The 21,522-nt window shown below is 45.4% G+C and overlaps 2 protein-coding genes across 3 annotated transcripts in view; both read left to right on the top strand.

Moving 5' to 3' along the window:
* Positions 1 to 7,090, top strand: part of DNAJC5 (DnaJ heat shock protein family (Hsp40) member C5) — a 54,455-nt gene extending 47,365 nt beyond the window's left edge. For both annotated transcript variants that reach the window (XM_035121646.2, XM_060277358.1), the window contains one exon: positions 22 to 7,090. In XM_035121646.2, coding sequence (XP_034977537.1) covers positions 22 to 119 — 98 coding nt within the window. In that variant the 3' untranslated portion in view covers positions 120 to 7,090. The remainder of the gene's footprint in view (positions 1 to 21) is intronic.
* Positions 7,091 to 7,244: 154 nt separating this feature from the next.
* LOC118088418 (tripartite motif-containing protein 54-like) overlaps positions 7,245 to 21,522 on the top strand; it is a 32,462-nt gene continuing 18,184 nt past the window's right edge. Inside the window, exons 1-4 of the mRNA XM_060277357.1 lie at positions 7,245 to 8,635; positions 15,129 to 15,289; positions 17,334 to 17,499; positions 21,234 to 21,329. Coding sequence (XP_060133340.1) covers positions 8,468 to 8,635; positions 15,129 to 15,289; positions 17,334 to 17,499; positions 21,234 to 21,329 — 591 coding nt within the window. The 5' untranslated portion in view covers positions 7,245 to 8,467. The remainder of the gene's footprint in view (positions 8,636 to 15,128; positions 15,290 to 17,333; positions 17,500 to 21,233; positions 21,330 to 21,522) is intronic.

The raw sequence follows: 21,522 nt of genomic DNA, 5'->3' as shown, positions 1-21,522 counted from the left end.
CAATTTCCTTTGATTTTTCAGACACCTCAGATACACCTATTGTGATACAGCCAGTCTCAGAGACCACCCAGCTCACAGCGGACTCCCACCCCAGCTACCATACCGATGGATTTAACTAAGTTAAGGAAGCACTGTTAACTAGAATGGATAAGAATAAATAATATGGCCAATCCAGCACTAGAATCATGGACATTAGATAATAGAGTACGGGGAAGGGAGACGTCCTGCCACAAGGAGGGCCGCCTCCAACCTGCTGAGAATATTTTGTAATCCCTTCGCCTTTTGTCACCTTCAGTGTCGTATCTTGATGATACATGGATGATACTGTAGCATGCAGTATTTAAAGCAGTTTAGCTTTTGGTCTTATTTTGTTTCCTTTTTTAAAAAAGAAAAAAAATTAGCATGTGTGGAGTTTATGTTATAAATGTCTTTGTGTTGTAATGTATTGAGGAGTTATCACAACGAGTGTGATGGATACATTCTGCATTTTAAGCAGCGATACCAGCCAAAAAACAATGAGAGAATTTAAATCTGCCACAGAAGCCCCCACACTTCCATACAGTTGAGCTACGAACGTCACTTGAAGGCAGCTGTTGATCATCCACTTGATAGCAACTAAGATTTCCAGTATACCCCGACTGCCCCTTTGCTCCTAACACCCCTGTGTCAAGAGCTAACCTTGAAAATGGCTGATGTTGCATGGAAGGGATTTTTTTTAAAAGGAAAAAAATACTCCCTGCACATCTGTTTCATCTTCTGAGTGTCAGTGGCTTTATAGTTAAGATGTTCTTGTATAGGAGAGGGCCAAAATGTGGGTTTTGCTATAAAACCAGATGTTACTTGAATTATCTCAAATTAAAGTGCACACTAGTTTTGTTTGAATTTAATCATTCCCCTGCACTATTTATGATCAGTTATTGCCATTTTTTTTACTTGTGCATGAACATGGAAAACAGAAACTTATGTATGCTCTCACTGTCGCGTTTGAATGAAGTCTAAGCAAATAAATAGCCAAGAGCAAAGTTTAGATTTCTGTTGTTTGAATATGCATTGCTTTTTACATTTTTACAAGCACCTCTTAAAGAAAACTAAGGCCACTTTACACATTATGCATTCTAGGTATACGTCTAAGAGTACTTTTAAAAAATATCTCTAGTATAAATGCTGCAGGTATACTTATCAAGGGACAGAGATTGGCTGTGGCTCCCTTTTGAGTGTTCACTGGGTGGCAAGCTTCAGTTTGCTGCTATGTGATGTAGGAAACAGATCTAAGCTGATTGGCTCAGCAGACAAAACGCTGCGTTTTGGAGCTGAGACATCCAAGTATAGCTACAGCCATGTGGCTTCCTAGCACAAATTTGATTGCCTCTGTTCTACCTTGCTAAAATGGGATCAATAAGTCTGATCTGCTCTAACCAGTGTGCAGTGCTTTACAAAATCGAAGCACTGCATGGTTGTTTAATTAGTATTGCTGAATGGTTGTCAAATAACTAATCACATCTGTTTCCTTGTATGTGGACCCGTGAAATGATTTGCACGTGTTCTTTTTAAAGATAATGTTTATTTCGTTTGGGGTTTCCCTTACTTCCCTTCATTGATAACTTTGTGATGGATATTCTGGAACGGTTTCCCTCTCTACGGTGGAATAAAAATTATGAATGGAAATTGTGTGTGTGTGTGTGTGTGTGTGTGTGTGTGTGTGAATGTGGTGGGTATCATGAGGCTTCATTAGGTATCTTAGCATCTTCTCTGCTATTGTTTGTTCAGTCTCATTTTAGAAAATGTTCGATCCACTTAAAAAATGTGTCACCCAGAGACACTGATGCTTTAGAGTTTCAGAGCTCAGATCAGTCTTCCTTCTGTTCCCTTTCTCTCTCCCCCCCCCCAATTTTGTCTCTCCTCCTCCTCCTTTTTGGAATTAACTGTGGCTGTCTCTATGTACACACCATTCTGAGGTGGTACCATTTCAGATTGCAAGTGGGAGATGCCAATATGAATATTCCCCAGGGCATGTGGAGAAAAGCAAAGTCAATGCAAATAGAAAAATTAACACACAAGGAAAAGTGAGTCTCATTCAGCCCTTTGCCTGTTGGACAAGTTTATTGGGGAGCATTGTAGAAATGTCTTCCCTTGTCTGCAGTCTGAAATAGTGCAGTTGGGCTCTGCCAGCACCTCCTCAGCATCCCACAGTCTCGTAATGCAGATTGTGTGGGATGAGGCCTGACTTTGTTCTACATGTGTTCTGCTTCCCCACAAGCAGGGTTTGCTTTCTTTGCAGGACTTCGTCTTCCCTACACCTGACCTGAAATCTGTACTAAAGGAAAGATCTTTGAAAGCTTCTTAACCATATGGACCAAAAGAGTCTTTTGAAAGCCAAGCCAGCTCTTTTCTTTCCTCCCCTGCCCTCTCCAGTCTTCTTCAAAGGTGCCCAATATGACATGTTCTCTTTACTTAGGCTAGGCAGAAGGGCAGTTCTTTACATTTGGATGAGCTAACACATTACTAACACTCGTTTTGATATTACACCCTTAGTTTTCGGATAAATACTCTGGACAGCTCAGTACTTTAATATTCCTTGAATCCATCTGCATGATTCAAAGTTAATATATTTCAGACTTGTATCTCTAGGCAAAAACAGGCTTATCATGCATTCCTAATGCCTGCCACTGGATTTTACTCAACGTCCCACACACAGAGATTTACATATCTAGACTTGAAAGCCTCATCCATCTTGTTGAGGGTTACATGGAGGGTATAATATGGAGAATTTATAGGTGACAGAGTTCTTTGCCTAAAAGTAAAGAATGATCTCAGCTGCGCTCCTGCTGCCCGGCTTCAGTCTTGATTTTAACATAACTAAAATTGACCATGTTGGACTGATTTCATGACCTAACAACATTGGCGCTCCAGAGCAAAGCATCTAGTGAAGAACTTGGGCCATGATCCGGTTATTACAAACATGTAATAACCCCTAAACAGTTTGCTGCCACTGGAAACAAGCTGCTTCAATCTCTAGCATAGTTAATTGTTTTAATACAGTTTCAAGGCACTTTCCCCCTCCCTTCTCCTTCTCAGTCTTGGAGTTCAGAGTATTGCTATTTGTGTTGATTTAAAGTAGATCAATTTATTAATCATTTTGCTGTTGGGCAATGATTTCCATAATCATTCCAGTAGCAATTTGGGTGTAAAGCTGTAGTACTTCCTGTGTTTTCTTAGGCCACTGTGTCCTTTAGATTTGCATCCATCTGAAGCTTGTTCTAAATATCCATTAACTGCTAAGCTAAAATGCCAGGATGAAGGTGCTTCACATAGTCTTAAAACACAGTCTCTGCTCTCTGCTCCTAACCTTGTGTTGCTGCACACAGGGAACAGGGGCTCTTTCAAAGTCTGCTTGCTGTTTGATCTAAAGGAAAGTTTCTAATTCTAATTTCTAATAGCTCTATCTTCAACTAAAATTCAGCAAACAAAGCTGAAAATTATTTGAGAGGAGTTTCACCTTCCATTGCATTTGTGTGCTTGCTGTAAGTCTTCTTGTTTCTGCCTCTGGACAAACAGGACTTGAGGGTTTTTGAGACCATACCAAAGTCATTTAATAGAAGGTGAGAGTGGGGAGTGAGCATACATGATGCTGAGTGTGAGCCACCTTTCAAGCTACCTTTAAAATTTCTGGAACAAAACCCACATCCATCTATCTTCAGTCTTATTTATCAAGTCCACTACCTCATCCCCTTACAGCAGTTTTCCTTTAGACTGCCATGGCTCACCCTTTTTCATTTTTTTCAAACTCATATTATGTTGTTAGAAGACTTGCAGAAGGTTGTCCATTAGTCCCATTTAGCTGTGTCAAAACCAGTGGATCCAGCCAATTAAAGTGAGTTCCACGCGGCTTTGTGATAGGCATATATAATGCCCCAAGCCCAGAAGTACCTGCTTCGCTTTGCATGGTGGCCAAACCACACCCTAGCTCTGGCTCTTTGGCTCAATTCAGCTCCCAGGGACTTGAATATTCATTTGGAGCTAGTGAGAATGAAGAGAGAAATGAAAAATGGGCAATGAACTTTTCAAAAGTCCATTGGCACTGGCTTACATGAAGAACGTTCACTGCCAATGCATATGAAACTTTTGCACCATTTTTCTATGCTTAAATGTGTTGCCAGCAAATTAAATTAGTGTGTTCATTTTTACTTTAAGTGATGCTAGCTTTCCCAAGCATCTTCATGAGCCTGCCCATTTTGCTCTCAGATTGTATTCGGGGAGCTGGCTGTGTTAGCAACTCCTAACATAACATGTTCATACTGCCCAGTCGTCAGACTACTTGTGCAGAGTCAGGGAGGATCTGTCCAGCTTCCTGTGGTACGGAAAGAGCTTTGAGGGCTGCCGTTTTGATTACCTGGGAGATGCAATTTGGGGCTAATGCAACCTGAGGAAGGTTGGTAGTTTGCTGGTTGGACTTCCAAGCTTCTTACTAAATCATGCCAAGCCACAGGCTTGCATCCGGAAACTTGCTTTGAGCGCTGATTCTACACCCCTTTCCCAACACAGGAGTGACCCTGGAAGGCTTTCCCGTGTCTGAAAATGTATCATGGATGCACTGATTAGATATAACTGCCGTGGAGAAGGCACACTGTTCTCAGAGTTACTAAGAACCAGATGTTACGTTTTCAGACACCAAAGTGCCAAGTCCTGATGTGTTCAGGAAAAGTGTCGCTTGGGAAACTGGTCTTAATTTGTTCTACATTCCAGATGAGCTCCAAATCCCCTCAGCAGCAGCTGCTGTTGAAGTGATAAAAAATAAAAATAAAAGAAGTTGTTTGGTGCAATGAGCAATGCAGTCATCCTTTGTTTGGAGAGCCAGGGGGCATTGTACCTACGAATGCTAAATAAATTTCACAGGCTGTGTATGTATGAATCTGTTGTTTTTATCTGTATATACATGTATATATAAAACATTTACGTAAACATCCTTGCAGCACTTGTGGGTAGATTTCTGCCATTTCTGATGTTACCAAGAGCTTTTTTCTTTCAGCTTAGTAACTTCCAAAAATTGATTCTCTCCACCCCCCCTTTTCTTATAGCCCTCGTAGTAGTCAATAAAAAGTGATGCTCCATAACATTTCATTGTGTAGTGACCTATTAGAAGAGCACCCCTCCCAAGCTTATTCAATGGCAGAGTTTCACATTATGTTCTCAGTGGTGGGGTGGTGTTGCTGGGTGGAGTGGGGTCTGCTGTTCAATCAGCAACCTTTGTGGCAGTTTTTACCTACGTTACAGGTGGAGGTGGGCACTGTGCCCTGATTCTAGGAGCCTCCTGCAGCAATTGGGGCTCCTGCAAACAAACACATCAAGAACGGACAGCAAATGCATGTTGGCTTGATTCAAAGAGAAGGCAGCAATATCCTGAGAGGCAAAGAGTTGTTTCTGGTATGGTTGTCATGGGTTGAAGTGGGGAAAAGGTGGCTTCTGAAATAGTTTCAGGGCATGGCTAAAAATTAGATGCCTCTAAGCTGTTTCAGGAGGCAGCGTATTTAACAAAGTGGGGCATAGCATGGGAAATCGTAGGATGAGTGCTTGCATTGCCATGGTTCTTTTCTGCTGGTAATTCAGCTTTGACTGTTAAGGAGATGAGTCGATGTGATTGTCTAAAGCAGGAGTTGGCAACCTGCGGACCATGGGCCACAAGTGGCCCACAGGGTCGTTTAAATGGCCCACGAGCCGCCCCTGAGTCCCCGCGCGCTGTGCTAAACTGGCGCAGCACGGAGCGAGGACTTGCTTCCGTGGTGCCAGAAATCACGTCTGCACAGACGCAAACACCGGAAAACGCACCTGTGCATACGCAGACACTGGAAATCACATCTGCGCAGACGTGATCCGGCCTACGGAGCAATCTCCACGGGAGTGAACTGGCCCAGGCAATGTAAACCTTGCCAACCCCTGGTCTAAAGACCCCAAAACTAGGCATGGCAGAGACAGCCTCCCCCCCCTTCCCTGTTGGAGGAGGAAGACAGGGACCCTTCCTGTCTTTCCATTGTTTCTTTACCTCTTCCCGCAGTCCCAATGCCTAATTATTAGACTCTAATCTGCAGGCCAACAATAACACTTGACATTTGATTTTTGGTATTTCGCTGGAGGCAAACCAACCCAAATTGTTTAATTGCACAGCGCAAGACCTGCAGCTTATTTCCGTTTCGATGTTTTGACTCGGCGATCTTGTTTTACTTTTTGGTACGCCTGTGTGTTGTGTGTCAATGGGTGGGCTGTGTGTGTATGTAATGAACCTGGAGATTTGCCAAGCTGCAAAAGCTGTAGAAGTTGCGTTTTCCACATTAGTTGTGTGGGTGTATGTGTGTGTTGCGTCGTTCAGCTACTGCTGGTGTTCTATTAATTTTTGTATCATCATCTCCTGCTGCTGCCCCTTCTCCTCTATTGGGGAACATGGTGTGTGTTTTTTGTTTTGTGTAGCTATCGCTCTATTCAAGGCAGCCACTTCTTGCATATGAGTTAAAAAAAAGTTCGGATGAGCTGTGGCCCAGCCAGCCATTGCTCCTTTCATGCCGTTCCTTTCAGTGAAGGTTTGCAAGCCCCATTGAAATGAACCATGGCTCCAGAAAGCAAAGTTTGGTAGATTCCATCATTCACTTAACTGTTGATTTTTTAGTAAGATTTATTGTGGCCTCTCCTGAAGTCTCTGTGACCTGATGAAGATGTATCAAGAGTCCCATATTGCACTTGTACTTGCTGGAGAAAAGGGGAAATCCAGATTTTTTTTTTAATTAAGAAAAATGTTAGTTGTAAAGAACAATCAGAAAGTATAAATGCATTTGAAAAGCAATTATATATATATACATATACATAGAAAATATATATATATATTTTGTTATGTTACTTAAAGGGTCATCCTTTAAATTGTATGTAAGTAGCTGTGGCTGTCCGAAGTTTGTGGATTGTTAACACTCGCAAATACTGAGCTCCTGTACATACCTACAGTTCAAGCAGAAGGAATTTATTTTATGTTTTAGCATGTAATTTATGTATTGTATGTCTGAATAGGAACATAAAATTGAAAAAATAAAGACTGCTAAATTATCAGAAACCAAGGTTGTAAAATAAATGTTTTCAAGGCAAAAAAAACCACCCAAAGTGTTCTCTTGATCTTTTTTAAAAAAAAAAAATGTTTATTTTAAGGCTGGATTAGGGCATTTTCTGCCATTAACCAAAATGCTGTGGCTTAAAGGAGGAAGAAATCAAACATGGAAGCCACCTTCCTTGTGTAGCTTGGGTTCTTGTCCCGAGGAACTGTGATGATAATCATAATAATTTATTATTTAAACCCCGCCCATCTTTGTGGCAGCCTTTGGACGCAAAGCTATCTTGTGTAGAGTGGCCACAGAAATTTCTGAGGAATTCTGAGGAGAAGTGGAAGTTTTCAATAAGACCAGCCTATCTATATCATAACCTTTTCCTCTAAGGCAGGCTTCCTCAACCTCGGCCCTCCAGATGTTTTGAGACTACAATTCCCATCACCCCTGACCACTGGTCCTGCTAACTAGGCACCATGGGAGTTGTAGGCCAAAAACATCTGGAGGGCCGAGGTTGAGGAAGCCTGCTCTAAGGGGCTCAAGTGGGCTCATATGGTTACAACAACCCTGTGAGGTAGGTTAGGCCAAGAGGCAGTGAGCTTCGTGACTAAGTGAGGATTCCCATGATCTCTGACCACTGGCACTGTTAGCTAGGGATCATGGGAGTCGTAGTTCCAAAACATCTGGGAGCCAAAGGTTGCCTATGCCTGCACTAGCTAGACACTATCTCACCAGAGATAATAGCCGCTGACTGCATTCTATATTAGCTGCTGTTTCCATGCAGTCTTCAAAGGGAGCCTCGTGTATTGCCCCCATCCCAACCAAAAGTTGCTCCATAAGGTTCTTCTCTATTTTCAAAGGAAGGGGTGGAGGTTTTAGCTCTGTGTTCTGATTTCTGGTTCTTTATAGTGTTGTGAAGACGGTGCTTTACAGAGGAAAATGCGCACAAGGCAGGTCCCTGCCCCCAAGCAGATTACAAATAAAAGTTTAAATGAAACCATATATCCTAAAGACGCCAACTTCATTCCTGCTGGCCTTCATTCCAAAACAAAACCAAGCGCTGAAACTCCTGGAATCTCTCGCTGCTTGGAGATTGGGGTAACAGTATCTTCAATGTGTCTGAGCAGGGATGCTGAGGCAGAATAAAAAGGCAAACTGTCCCCTGTCTCGAGACGGCAGGAGCAAGAGAGTCTCCACCATCACATTCCTGGAGCATTCGAGCCGAGCTTTTGCGGACCTCGGGGGAAATCAGAGCAAACAGCTGCCTCCCACATGGAGGCGTTGGCAGGGGTGAGCCGTTCCTCTTGCCCTTTCTCGCCGCCGCACTCCAGGACTGGCGCGAGGGCACACAGGGAGCCACGTCCAGACCGGCACTTGCCTCTTCCCTTGTCATGTCGACCCACATGGACTACAACTCCTGCCCGAGAGGTTGCCCCACCATGGATAGCCTGGAAAGGCAGCTCATTTGCCCCATTTGTTTGGAGATGTTTACCAAGCCGGTGGTCATCCTGCCCTGTCAGCACAACTTGTGCAGGAAATGTGCCAACGACATCTTTCAGGTGAGCCGGGGACGTGCCTGGGTTAACAGCTTAGTTTGGTTTTCATTTGGGGGCTAAAAGCGCATAGTGTTCAGTTGCCTGCTGGCAGGAGAGAAGGTGGCACCAGGGATATGGAATCGCTAGGAAAATGCCCGTCGTCATTGCAGGTGGTGTGAGCTTTGAAGAAGGGCCTGTGTCTTGTAAGATCACTGGGGGAATCTGCATGGACTGATGGACACATGCTATAAGTCAGGGGTTCCCAACAAAATTTTCTCGAGGACCCCTCATTGAGCCGCTATTGTGACAAGGACCCCCATTAATTCCTAATCCTAAAATTAAAAAGTGAGAGCCAAATTAAGAGCCTTTTTATAAGAGTCCAGGGAGGAGGGAGGGGAATGGAGAAGACAGGGTACCTGCGCAGTAGCGCACAAATGAAGCCGATGCGCGCAAAGCATCTTGGGGAGGTGAGCGTTAGTAGAATGCGCGCGCTGCCTCTTTGCAAAACAGTAGTGTTTGTAAAGCGCCACCTAACGGCATACAGCAGAACTACTGCCTTATCTAATTCTAGTTTTGCGCTAGACTCTGCTCATGCAGGAAGCGGCCAAAACAAAAAATCTGTTATCATACGAAATATATTTAATATATTTTTTATTCTAATAGCATCTTGCGGACCCCTCTGGCATAGCTCACGGACCCCTGGGGGTCCCCGGACCACCTGTTGGGAACCACTGCTAAGCAACCCCTGTAAAGGGGGGGCACTCCTGGCTCCCTGTTAGTATTTTTTTAATACATTATATAATCATGGAGTTACAAGAGGGCTGGGGAAGCTTTTGCAGACTGAGGGTTGTTTTTCCTTTTTTTTAAAAAAGCAATTTATTAAATTTTTCAAATAAACACATTAAACACATTAAAACAAAACATTCAACAACAAACACAACACACACAAATTTTCTCTTTTTAACATCTATTCACCTATCTCAAATTCCCAATGCTCTGCCGAGCTTTGACTTCCCTCCCTCCCCTCATTTGGTTTTCTTATCAACTCTTATCTCGCAGTTCCTTTACTCCTCCTACTTAAAGTCATTTCGTAGGATTTATTTCAATCCTGCAAGTGTCTTTAAACTTCTACAATTCCTCTCCATATAGTCCACAAATTTACTCCAGTCTTTTTGGAACTTTGCCTCTCCCTGGTTTCGGATCCTGCTAGTCAGTCTTGCTAATTCCGCATAGTCTATAATTTTTGTCTGCCACTCTTCGATCGTCGGTAACTCCTGAGTTTTCCATTTTTGGGCTAACAAAGTCCTTGCCGCGGTTGTCGCATACATAAATAATACTTGATCTCCTTAGGGTTGTTTTTCCTTCTGGGGGCCACAGGCCAGAGACAGAGGCAAAGGTGGGCAGAACAAATAATGCCAATTTTACCTTTGTTGGTTACTTTTACCTGCACATCCCTTTGTATCCTACAGCCAGACAAGTAACAGTTAACATCAGAGGACAAGGAGACATTGAGAGCAGGCAAAAACACTCAAGGAGGGTTTGAAAGTGTTGAGGGGTGTGGCCTGGGAGTAATGGGCGTGGCCTGTGGAAGAAGGGGTGTGGCCTAGGGAGAGCTCAGAGGCCCGGGTAGTGAGGCCCGGAGGGCTGTATTTGGCCCCCACCCCTGTGCTATAAGATAGCTAAGGACATGGTACCTATTATAGAACAGAATGGCTTGCAAAAAGCAGAGAGGGAGAAATACTTCTCCATAGCTCTAGAACTGGGGGATCAGCTGATGAAACTGAATGTACTTCAGCCACAGTACCCGCTGCCTCGTGGGACATCTTCGGGAGAAGAGAAAGCTAAAGAGCAAACTCTAAACAAATCCTGAGCAGAGTCCCTAAGATGGTTGGATTGCGTCTTGTATATGCCTCCTCCTGGCGACTCCTTCAGCCAAGCTGGTGTCCAATGTCTTGCTCTGCTTTCCTTTGGACCACATCAGTGAGGCCAAGAGGGGGGTCTTGTCATCTGGGCAGCGCAAGACCTCCATCCACACTGCCTAGGCTTGCCACACACACCCCACGTGTGGCTTGTGTGCGCTGCAGGCTCCGCTGTGACGAGTGCTGCCCACCATCTTGTCACCCCCATCAGGGTGACCCTCGGGGCGGACTGCACCCGCTTCATACGTCCCTTGCACATGACACTGTGCCCTAAATGGGGAGGTGCCTCCAAATGCTCTGCAATGGACAGCAGTCTTCTCTTATTGAGATGCCAGCTCCCCAGCCCTGCTGGTACGAAATGGAGAGATGGCACAGGGACCCATTGCATCACCTCTCTGTTCTGCACAGGGATTGCCAGCTCAGAAGTGGCCCTTATCCTGCTTCTGACCCTGCAGCTGGTGTGGGACTGGGTGGAAACATAGCGCGGTACTAATCCAAACTGTGCACGTGCAGATTCATCACTATTCCATTAAGAGGAAAGCACGAGGGAAAAACCCAGTGGGGAAGTGCTTAGAGGTAATGATATTGAAAAGAATGATTGCTGACCTATAATTACCACATTGCCTAGAATCAACCCAGGCCACTTGGATAGCAGTCGAGTTTAAACAATGCTGCTATCAGCATAAAAAATGCTTTGCCTTCATGGCTTCAACTGAATGGCTTGCTTATGAAGCACGGAATTGTAGGGTTGGAAAGGGACCTTAAGAGTCATCTAGTCCAACCCCCTGCAATGCAGGAATTGCAGCTACAACATGCTGCGCTGAGGGTGCATTTCAGGGGGAGAGCAGCCTTTGGCAACACTTCCACAAGCCCAAGAGGCTCGATGGTTAGACCACAGCGCCACCCACGTCCCTGATAATGGAACCTTTGGCTCCATTGGGTGGAGAAGAAAGGGTCTTTCTCTGTATGTAGAAACTAGTCTACTGTACAAAGGTAAAATGTTTCTTTCTCTGCTCACTTTGACTCTGCTTACCCCTGGCATGTGCCCCCCCCCAAAAAAACCCCAGGCTGAAGAAGGTGCCCCACCCATAGCTGCCAAGTTTTCGCTTTTCTCGCGAGGAAGCCTATTCAGCATAAGGGAAAATCCCTGTAAAAAAGGGATAACTTGGCAGCTATGGCCCCACCCCTGATCTAGGTCAGTGTTGTCTACTCTGGCTCGCAGCAACCATTTGGGGCATCCATTTGGTTCCTAAGCTGGGTGGTGGCATTACAGGGGGGGGGGCCTCCAGAGGTATAAATGACCACCAGTCTTTGAAAAGCCGGTATCGAGTCCATCCACTTTGTTGTATTAATTTAGCCGAATAGCTATAACGGGATTTTGAACGAATGTGCAATTAATCATTACTGTATTGCTTTTTAATGTTATTGTGCTGTTATCTTCCTGAGTGGGTTTTGCAAACCGCTATTCTGAATAACACTTTTTATAGGGTAGGGCCAGAAATAAGGGGGCAGTGGCTCCCCAAAATTTGGGAACCCACTGGGCTAGGGTCTCAGGCATCTTTCCCTCGCCATCTGATCCCTTCAACGAGAGATATCCTAAGTTGGACATGGGATGGTATGTTCTGCAGAACTGAGCTGCGATCCCCCTCCCAGAGAGCAATTAGCTATTAGCCGAAGCAATTAGCATTTCTCCTCTGCCTGCTGGTGATTAACACTTGCTGTGTGCGTTGTTGTTATTTGTTAGCTGGCTCCTTGAGTTCTTTTTACGCCGCTTTAGGTATGGTGGCATGCTATTTGCTCTGTGATTTCTGTGATGCACTGACTGGTATGATTATTATAATTAATTATTTTAGGTGAGTTTTTTTGTTAGCCTCTGATGGAGGGGGAAAGCAGGTTGGAAATCCTAGCATCGGTCAACAAAAACAAACTCTTGAGCTTCAAGGTGTGGCTCTATCTAGCTCTGCACATGCTGTGGCCTCCACCAAGCCAGGGGCATCCTGATGTCTTGGACTACAACTCCCATCAGCCCATGCTTGCTGGGGCAGATGGGAGATGTAGTCCTTCACAGCTAGACGGCCCCAGGTTGGCAAAGGCTAGTTTACTGTGACTTAATTTCAGTGGGCTGAAGCATTGGGGTGGGAAGACACCAAATCTTGACGTTTTCCCCAAGACATTTGCTTGCTTTGCAGGGCTTAGATTCCTTCCTCAGGCTACGTCCAGACAGATTTGGATAACTAGGAGATTGCGACTGTTCTAATTTCCAGCCCCTTCCGTTCTCCCGAGAGATGCCTGACACTTGCCTTCACACGATTAAATGTCTTGCGTTTTGCTCTTGGCTTCTGGCCTTTGGTTACTTGTAAAAATATCACCAGTCCTTCTTAAGCAGCCCACGTAACTTGTCTCCTTCCTGGAAGCCTCTCTGGAGGTTTCCGCGATGACTTTCATTATAACACCTGTTCTGAGCTGAAGTTGTGATATATTTTAATACCATAGCTGTGTTTTTGAAGACTCACTGGGACAATCTAGTCACCTTTTATGAAGCTCAACAGGGCCTCAATCAAAATAAAGGCAACACTAAATAACGCAGTGGCCTATTATTCTTCTAGAATGATTAGAGATGAATGTCCAAATACAAAAATGTAAATTTGGTCCCTTGTAAACTGAGAAATCTCTATGTGGGACAAGAAGCTACAGTTAGAACTGGATACGGAACAACTGATTGGTTCAAAATTGGGAAAGGAGTACGACAAGGTTGTATATTGTCTCCCTGCTTATTTAACTTATATGCAGAATTCATCATGCGAAAGGCTGGACTAGATGAATCCCAAGCCGGAATTAAGATTGCCGGAAGAAATATCAACAACCTCAGATATGCGGATGACACAACCTTGAGGGCAGAAAGCGAGGAGGAATTAAAGAACCTTTTAATGAGGGTGAAAGAGGAGAGCGCAAAATATGGTCTGAAGCTCAACATCAAAAAAACCAAGATCATGGTCACTGGTCCCATCACCTCCTGGCAAATAGAAGGGGAAGAAATGGAGGCAGGGAGAGATTTTACTTTCTTGGGCTCCTTGATCACTGCAGATGGTGACAGCAGTCATGAAATTAAAAGACGCCTGCTTCTTGGGAGAAAAGCAATGACAAACCTAGACAGCATCTTAAAAAGCAGAGACATCACCTTGCCTACAAAGGTCCGTATAGTTAAAGCTATGGTTTTCCCAGTAGTGATGCATGGAAGTGAGAGCTGGACCATAAAGAAGGCTGATTGCCGAAGAATTGATGCTTTTGAATTATGGTGCTGGAGGAGACTCTTGAGAGTCCCATGGACTGCTAGAAGATCAAACCTATCCATTCTGAAGGAAATCAGCCCTGAGTGCTCACTGGAAGGACAGATCGTGAAGCTGAGGCTCCAATACTTTGGCCACCTCATGAGAAGAGAAGAATCCTTGGGAAAGACCTTGATGTTGGGAAAGATGGAGGGCACTAGGAGAAGGGGACGACAGAGGACGAGATGGTTGGACAGTGTTCTCGAAGCTACGAACATGAGTTTGACCAAACTGCGGGAGGCAGTGCAAGACAGGAGTGCCTGGCGTGCTATGGTCCATGGGGTCATGAAGAGTCGGACACGACTAAACGACTAAACAACAAAACTCTAGCTAGCTCATTTATCTTTCACTTTCTCAACCCTCCCCATTGCCTGAGAGGGACATCGTGCCTGGATTACCCAAGTGTTTTAAAACTGCAATTGACAGCAATATATATAGTTATGAAGGTTTTTTTTGTGTGTGTGGGGGAAGTGGGCTGTATGCCGGGACCCTTCTAACCCCTGGATCCAGCAAGTGTTAAAATAGAAGCAAGGATTCAAATTCCTGGTGAGGTGATAGCTTAGGTAATGGGCCATTAAGGAAACAAAGGCAATGGATCTGTGCCAGACAGGAAATGGGTAGGCCTCCCTCCCTCAAATGTCTGGTGGTTAGACAGACACAGGCCAGAGTGGAGGGAGGAGTGATGCCAGCTAGATGCTAGGAGCGGAAAAGCTGCAGGCTGAGAAGCTAGAGAGATATCTCTGCCTGATTTCTGTTTGAATAGAGTCGTACGTTAGTTCTTGAACACAATCCATTCTGGAAGTCTGTTCGACTTCCAAAAACGTTCGAAAGCCAAGGCGCAGCTTCCGATTGGCTGCAGGAGCTTCCTGCACTCAATCGGAAGCTGCGTAAGCTGCGTTGGGTGTTTGGCTTCCAAAAAAAAGTTTGCAAACCGGAACACTCACTTTCGAGTTTGCGGCATTCAGGAGCCAAAACATTTGAGTCACAAGGCGTTCGAGAACCAAGGTACGACTGTACAAGGCTGCATCTATGGGAGAAGCAACACCCTTTTGGGGTGTTAATGCTGTGAACCCCTCCATCGCAGGCTCAGGTTGTAGATAGGTGGAAATAAACCAAATATCATAAAAACACCACATTCTCTGATGTGCTTTGTTTCCAAAAGGAAACAGGAACTCTAGGTAAGCGCCTGGAACCGTGCAAAATAATACACACACAAACACATGGGTTTGAGGGGTGTCCCTGCCTCCAAAACATCTCTTCTGTGTGTTTCAGTCTCGAGGAACGACCTTGGGCTCTGCGGGGAGGTTTCGCTGCCCGTCTTGCCGCCATGAAGTGGTCCTCGACAGACATGGCATCTACGGACTGCAAAGGAACCTTCTGGTTGAGAACATCATTGATATTTATAAGCAAGAATCAGCCAGGGGGCCCGAGAGGTATGTGGCACCCAGCCGTCATTGTGTATGTTTGTGGTGTGTGTGTGTCTCTCTCTCTCTCTGTGTGTGTGTTTTGCACACCCCAAAATGTTGGCAAATGTGGACTTGTAAAAGGATAAAATAGCATTGGGAAATGATCCATAATGAATGGGAAAAAATGTTTAAAAGTACTTTACTAAAAAAAACAAGAGTCCTTTCTGTTGGGGATAATCAAAAATGATTATTTATGTATGCTACAACTGTGGCCTGTGTTTTGTTAGCCCCCAAATGGAAAACGAGTGAAGTCCCAACCAAAGAAGAATGGCAACTTAAGTTGACAGAATATGCACAACTCACAGACTTCCAGAGAGTGGGCGTTCCAAGGCATCCTGCCTCCGACCAACACGTCTACCTACCTGAATCAAGAACCTTTCCATGGTGTTCTTTTCTTGACTTATAAAGATGCTATATTACTTAGATTTTTCCCATTATATACATTAATTATAAATTATTAAACTGCAATTCTCATCTCCTGATATTCTTCAAATTCGGCATAAGTTTTAAACTCCTGCATATGTTTAAAAAAATATCAGGGTCATGAAATGTTACAGCTGGCCACTAGAGGTCTCTGTATGCCACAGAAAAAGAGATTTTAATCAACCTTTCAGACCCCTCTCCTCTCCCCCTCTCCTCCCTCCCTTCATTGTAGGTGGTGATATTTGCTTTAGGAGGGAAGGAAAAGAATGCTGGTTTTATGACATGCCCAAAGCATTTGGTCACTTGCCCAAAAGAACCCAGGTGACCAAGGGCAGCCTTGTAGCAGGATGAGACCAAAGGCCTACCAGGTGGAGCATCCTTTGTTGCCTGCCCACAGTGGCCAACCAGACTGCCCAATGGGAAACCCACAAGCAAGATAGGAGGGCAATGGGCCTCTTTTGCAGCTGGCCCAGCGACTGGTAATTCAGAGGCATGCTGCCTCTGACCATGGACAGAGAGCATGTAGCTGTGGTGAGACTAGTAGCCGCAAAGAGGGCCTTTAAATCCCCTTTAAAGCCACCATAGTTGAGAGCAGTTTCCTGCCATGTGAATAAGAGATCCCGTCGTTTTTGCTGGTTCCGAATCTCCTGGCCAGCCAGAAAGGAGACTGAGGGCGTTGAAGGGGACATGGAAGCAAAATTGTAATAGCCAGGAATGGCCAGTGTGGTGACTTCCAGGTGTGTTTGGACTCCAGCTCCCATCATCCCCAGCTGTCTTGCCCAGGAGGATGGGAGCTGGAGTCCAATATCAGGAGGGCAACCTGTTGATTACCTTGGTTTAAGTACTTTTCCTAGGGGCTTAGCTTTCCCCATTATAACTGGAGACTCTAAAAAACGGTTCACCTTTACAAATGCCAACTAGCTGAAGTGGCCAGGTCTCTCTTTCACTGTAGCCACAATACTGTATGTATTTAAAGCACCCCCTGCACAAAAAAAATCATCACGAGAACTGTGGTTTCCTGCTTGCAGCACCCTTAGCAAACTACCTGAAGGAGCGTCTCCACCTCCATCATTCTGCCCGGACACTGAGGTCCAGCACCGAGGGCCTTCTGGCAGTTCCCTCACTGCGAGAAGCGAGGTTACAGGAAGCCAGGCAGAGGGCCTTCTCGGTGGTGGCGCCCACCCTGTGGAACACCCTCCCAACAGATGTCAAAGAGGAAAACAACTACCAGACTTTTAGAAGACACCTGAAGGCAGCCCTGTTCAGGGAGGCTTTTAATGTTTAATAGATTATTGTGTTTTCTTTTTCTGTTGGAAGCCGCCCAGAGTGGCTGGGGAAACCCAGCCAGATGGGCGGGGTATAAATAATAAATTATTATTATTATTATTATTATTATTATTATTATTATTATTATTATTATTACAGTTCCCAGGATTCTGTGCTGGGGAGTGTACTTTAAATGTGTAGCGTGCAACTCCGTATTGTCTTCTCCTGGCTGGTGGCTGTTTTCCTTGGCTTAAGTCTCTTGCCTCTGTCTCTCCCTACATTATAAGCTCATTTCCCTCTCTTGTCCCCCCCCCCCCCGCAGACCCCCTTTAAAAACCGAGCACCCGATTTGCGAAGAGCATGAAGAAGAAAGGATCAACATCTATTGCGTGACCTGCGGGGTCCCCACGTGCTCCCTCTGCAAGGTCTTCGGGGAGCACAAGGATTGCGAGGTGGCGCCTCTCTCTGACATCTACATGCAACAAAAGGTTGGCTTCTCGCTGGCGGCTCCACTGTTTCCTGTTTTGTTCTGCGACGTTGGCAGTAGGACCTGTCGCTTAGCTGGAGACACTGGCGTCGGAAACCGCTCAGGCACCCGGAGCGGCAAACATGACGCGCACCCCGGGGTGGGGCATGGCTACATGCACACGCAGTGTTGCCACATACGACGCAACGGCGCATACATCGCTACATACGATGCATGCGCGCTACATAGCAGGGTCCCAGCGTCGCGGCTTGCGCTGCCCCCCCCCAAGGCAGAGCTGGGAGCGGTGGGTGGGTGGACGGGAGGGGATGCTTCTTCCTGCCAGCCTCCAGCCTCCCGGTAAAAAGCCTCGCTTGGCGTGGTGGCGGCCGGCTTGCTCGCTCACCTGCTCGGCCGGCGCGAACTTTGCTTCTTCCTTCCTTCTGGGCAGAGCCGCAGAGGCAAGGGGTGGGCCAGGGAGGCCTCACCTCTGCGGCTCCGTCCAGCAGGAAGGAAGAAGCAAAGTGTGCGCCGGCCGGGCAGGTGAGTGGCTGCCGCCACACCGAACTAGGATTTTTAACGGGTGGCGGGGCTCGGCTTGGGTGCTGCAGGTGGGGCGGCGGCCCGAGTGTCATCCCCCCTCCAGAGTGGCACCCAGGGCGGCCCGCCCCCAGCGCACCCCCTTGCTACGCCCCTGGCTGGAGCCGCTGCTAGGCAGTGCTGGATTTATGGGTAAGCTAAACAAGCTATAGCTAAGGGCCCCACTCTCTTGGGGGCCCCCAACAAATTTAAAGGGGGGGGAAAACTGGATGTACATTTCCAAAATATAAGATAAAAACAAATAAAATAAAACCTACATACAGCAACAGTGTTTTGTGTTATGTAGGTTCCTATGATGTAAGTCATGGGCCCCGCCTGCTAGCCTGCTCCCTAAAATATCCCTGGTTTGCTCATTTCTCTATATAGGGTGCCTACATACTGCTATTTATAATTATTAGTGGTTTGCATCATATATTTACACCTATTATGATCTCATGTTATAGCAAGTTTCTAGAGACTAGAATATGAGTCTTTGTAAATTGTGTTTCTGAAGGAACTTTTGTTATTGCCAAATGCCAATCTGTTTGCATTATTTAGTTTGTTATGCATAAAAAATCATTTTAAGTTAGAGCTTAATGATTATTTCACTAGTAATATACTTCTTCTTAATTGTGTTTCACTGTTAATATACTTCTTAATTGTATTTCAGTATTAATATACTTCTTCTTAATTGTATTTCAGTTCAACCATTACTTTGATAAAATACATATTTTGTTATGTGCAAATGGTTTGAGATACCTATTACAGTAGTTCCATAAATTACCATATAGCATATTTTCAAGACAAAAAAACCAGTGACAATTTGTTGTTGACAAAGGCCAGCTGGACATATAAAGGGCCCCATTACCTTCAGTAGCTTAGGGCCTCATCCAACCTAAATCCGGCCATGCTACTAGGACACAGGTGTGGCATCCTGCAGCCAGGTGGGCACACATGCCTCATTTTATCAAACCCCCAACACCTCCCCAAACTCATCAGAGCTCCTTCCTTCCTCTTCATTTCTTCCTCTGTTCAGAAGGAGAGCGCTATTGTAAAGTGCTTTCTTCCTACGTAGTTTCAGAACAATGAGAAGGAGCAATGTTTAATTTGAGAAAAACTAATTGATGGATTCTTTTTATATGTATGCATGCATGTATAATGTTTGGTCCCCCCCCCCCCCCGCTCTTTGAAGGGAACAAATTGGTCGACTTTTGTGTACCAACCTGAAATCTTTTAAAAATTAATTTCTTTTTAAAACCCAGCTTGGAAAACCTTTAAAACACACATATAACTGCCAACCTAGCAGTTTGAAAGCACGTCAAAGTGCAAGTAGATAAAAGGTACCGCTCCAGTGGGAAGGTAAACGGCGTTTCCATGCGCTGCTCTGGTTCGCCAGAAGCGGCTTAGTCCTGCTGGCCTCATCACCCGGAAAAACTGTCTGCGGACAAACGTCGGTTCCCCGGCCTGTAAAGCGAGATGAGCGCCACAACCCCAGAGTTGTCCGCAACTGGACCTTAATGATCAGGGGTACCTTTACCTTTACCTTTATTACTGAGAAGCTACTGGGAATGGTTGGAATGCTTAATTTTGGCTACAAGGAATAGATTCACACACACACACACACACACACACACACACAACAACAACAACAACACAATCCTCTTCCTCCCACAGTGTTGCTTTCGGACAAATTCCTGCAGAGGAAAATACACCCATGGAGGAGGGGGAAACTGGAGAACTATATGTCATAGAGTCATAGAACTGTAGAGTTGGAAGGGACCCCAAAGATCCTCTAGTCCAACCCCCTGCATTGCAGAAATATCCAGCTATCCCATGGAGGGATCAAACGTGAACCCTTGGCATTATCAGCATCGTGCTCTAACCCACGGAGCCATCTTGTCCATTGCCTCAGGCAGTAGAATGTCTTGGGCCTTCTACCACCCTGTGGTGGTAATAATAATAATAATAATAATAATAATAATAATAATAATAATACCCCGCCCATCTGGCCGGGTTCCCCCAGCCACTCTGGGCGGCTTCCAACAAAATATTAAAATACAGAAATCCATCAAACATTAAAAGCTTCCCTAAACAGGGCTGCCTTGAGATGCCTTCTAAAGGTCTGGTAATTGTTGTTCTCTTTGACCTCTGGTGGGAGGGCATTCCACAGGGTGGGTGCCACTACCGAGAAGGCCCTCTGCCTGGTTCCCTGTAACTTGGCTTCTCGTAGTGAGGGAACCGCCAGAAGGCCCTCGGCGGTGGACCTCAGTGTCCGGGCAGAACGATGGGGGTGGAGATGCTCCTTCAGGTATACTGGACCGAGGCCGTTTAGGGCTTTAAATGTCAGCACCAACACTTTGAATTGTGCTGTGGTAGTTTGGCCATCTGTATTATCCAGCCCAAATGGTAAGGAACATTTTGTCACAGATCACAACCATGCCTGTGATAAAATAGCCATCTGTGTGAGGATAGGCTTGCCCCCTGTATCATCATCATTATCACCACCATCATCACCATCATAGTATATTTTAAAGCCACCTCTGTAATTTATGTAGCAAGGTGGCGTACAACATGAGATCGAGTACATTAAAATTCCATTTAAAAACCAATAAAGCAACAGACAGGGACTTGCTGAGCCAAAAGAGGATTTAAGATCTAGTAAATGCTTGTGCGAGAAAAAATGTTTTTAACTGCCATTGAAAGCATGTTGCCAAAGATGCTTGGTGCATTTGCACCGCGGTGTGTGTGTGTGTGTGTGTGTGTGTGTGACTGTTCAATAATATACTTCTTTGGCGATCACTCGTAGCTGAGTAAGATTGTCTTCCATAAACACTGTTTTAACAGCGAGTCTGTAAGTGACTGTGGAGGCCAATCAATAAACAAATTCCTTTTGGGGTCGGCATGAATAAAGAGTGTCTCCTTTGAGCCATTTCCTTCTCCATTGTGTGTTGCTGGCTGTGCAGCATTTTGTGTTTTGGGCGGCCTGAAGTTGGGTGCAAGGCGTGATCCCGTGATCCCGTGCTCACAGGGGGGATCCCTTCTGTATCTCACTTTGAAATTGACTCTCCTGGGTTGGATGCGGCCGTCTGAAGCACGGCCTGCTGCTTCCGGGAGCATTAGGGGAGCAGACTGAGCCGTGTTGTTGGCACATCAGTCTAATTTTGGTCCTCTCCCTTCCAGGCAGAGCTGACGGGGGGGATTGGTGCACTCGTGGCTGCGAACGACCGGATCCAGGCCTACGTTGGGGATTTGCAAGGCTCCTGCAGGAACGTTGAGGTAGGACGCGACTCCTCAACATTTCGGTATTTTTTATTTATTTTTGCCATCTCTCCATTTATCTGTGTCAGGTCACAGTGTTCAAAGGATCAGTGACATTTCCTTTGGTAATTTCCCCCCCTCTTCAGTAGCACCTTAAAGACCAACTAAGTTTTTATTTTGGTATGAGCTTTCGTGTGCATGCACACTTCGT

The sequence above is a fragment of the Zootoca vivipara genome, chromosome 7 (genome assembly GCF_963506605.1).
Source record: "Zootoca vivipara chromosome 7, rZooViv1.1, whole genome shotgun sequence".
Classification (NCBI taxonomy): Eukaryota; Metazoa; Chordata; class Lepidosauria; order Squamata; family Lacertidae; genus Zootoca; species Zootoca vivipara.
This window is presented reverse-complemented; position numbering and strand designations above follow the sequence as displayed.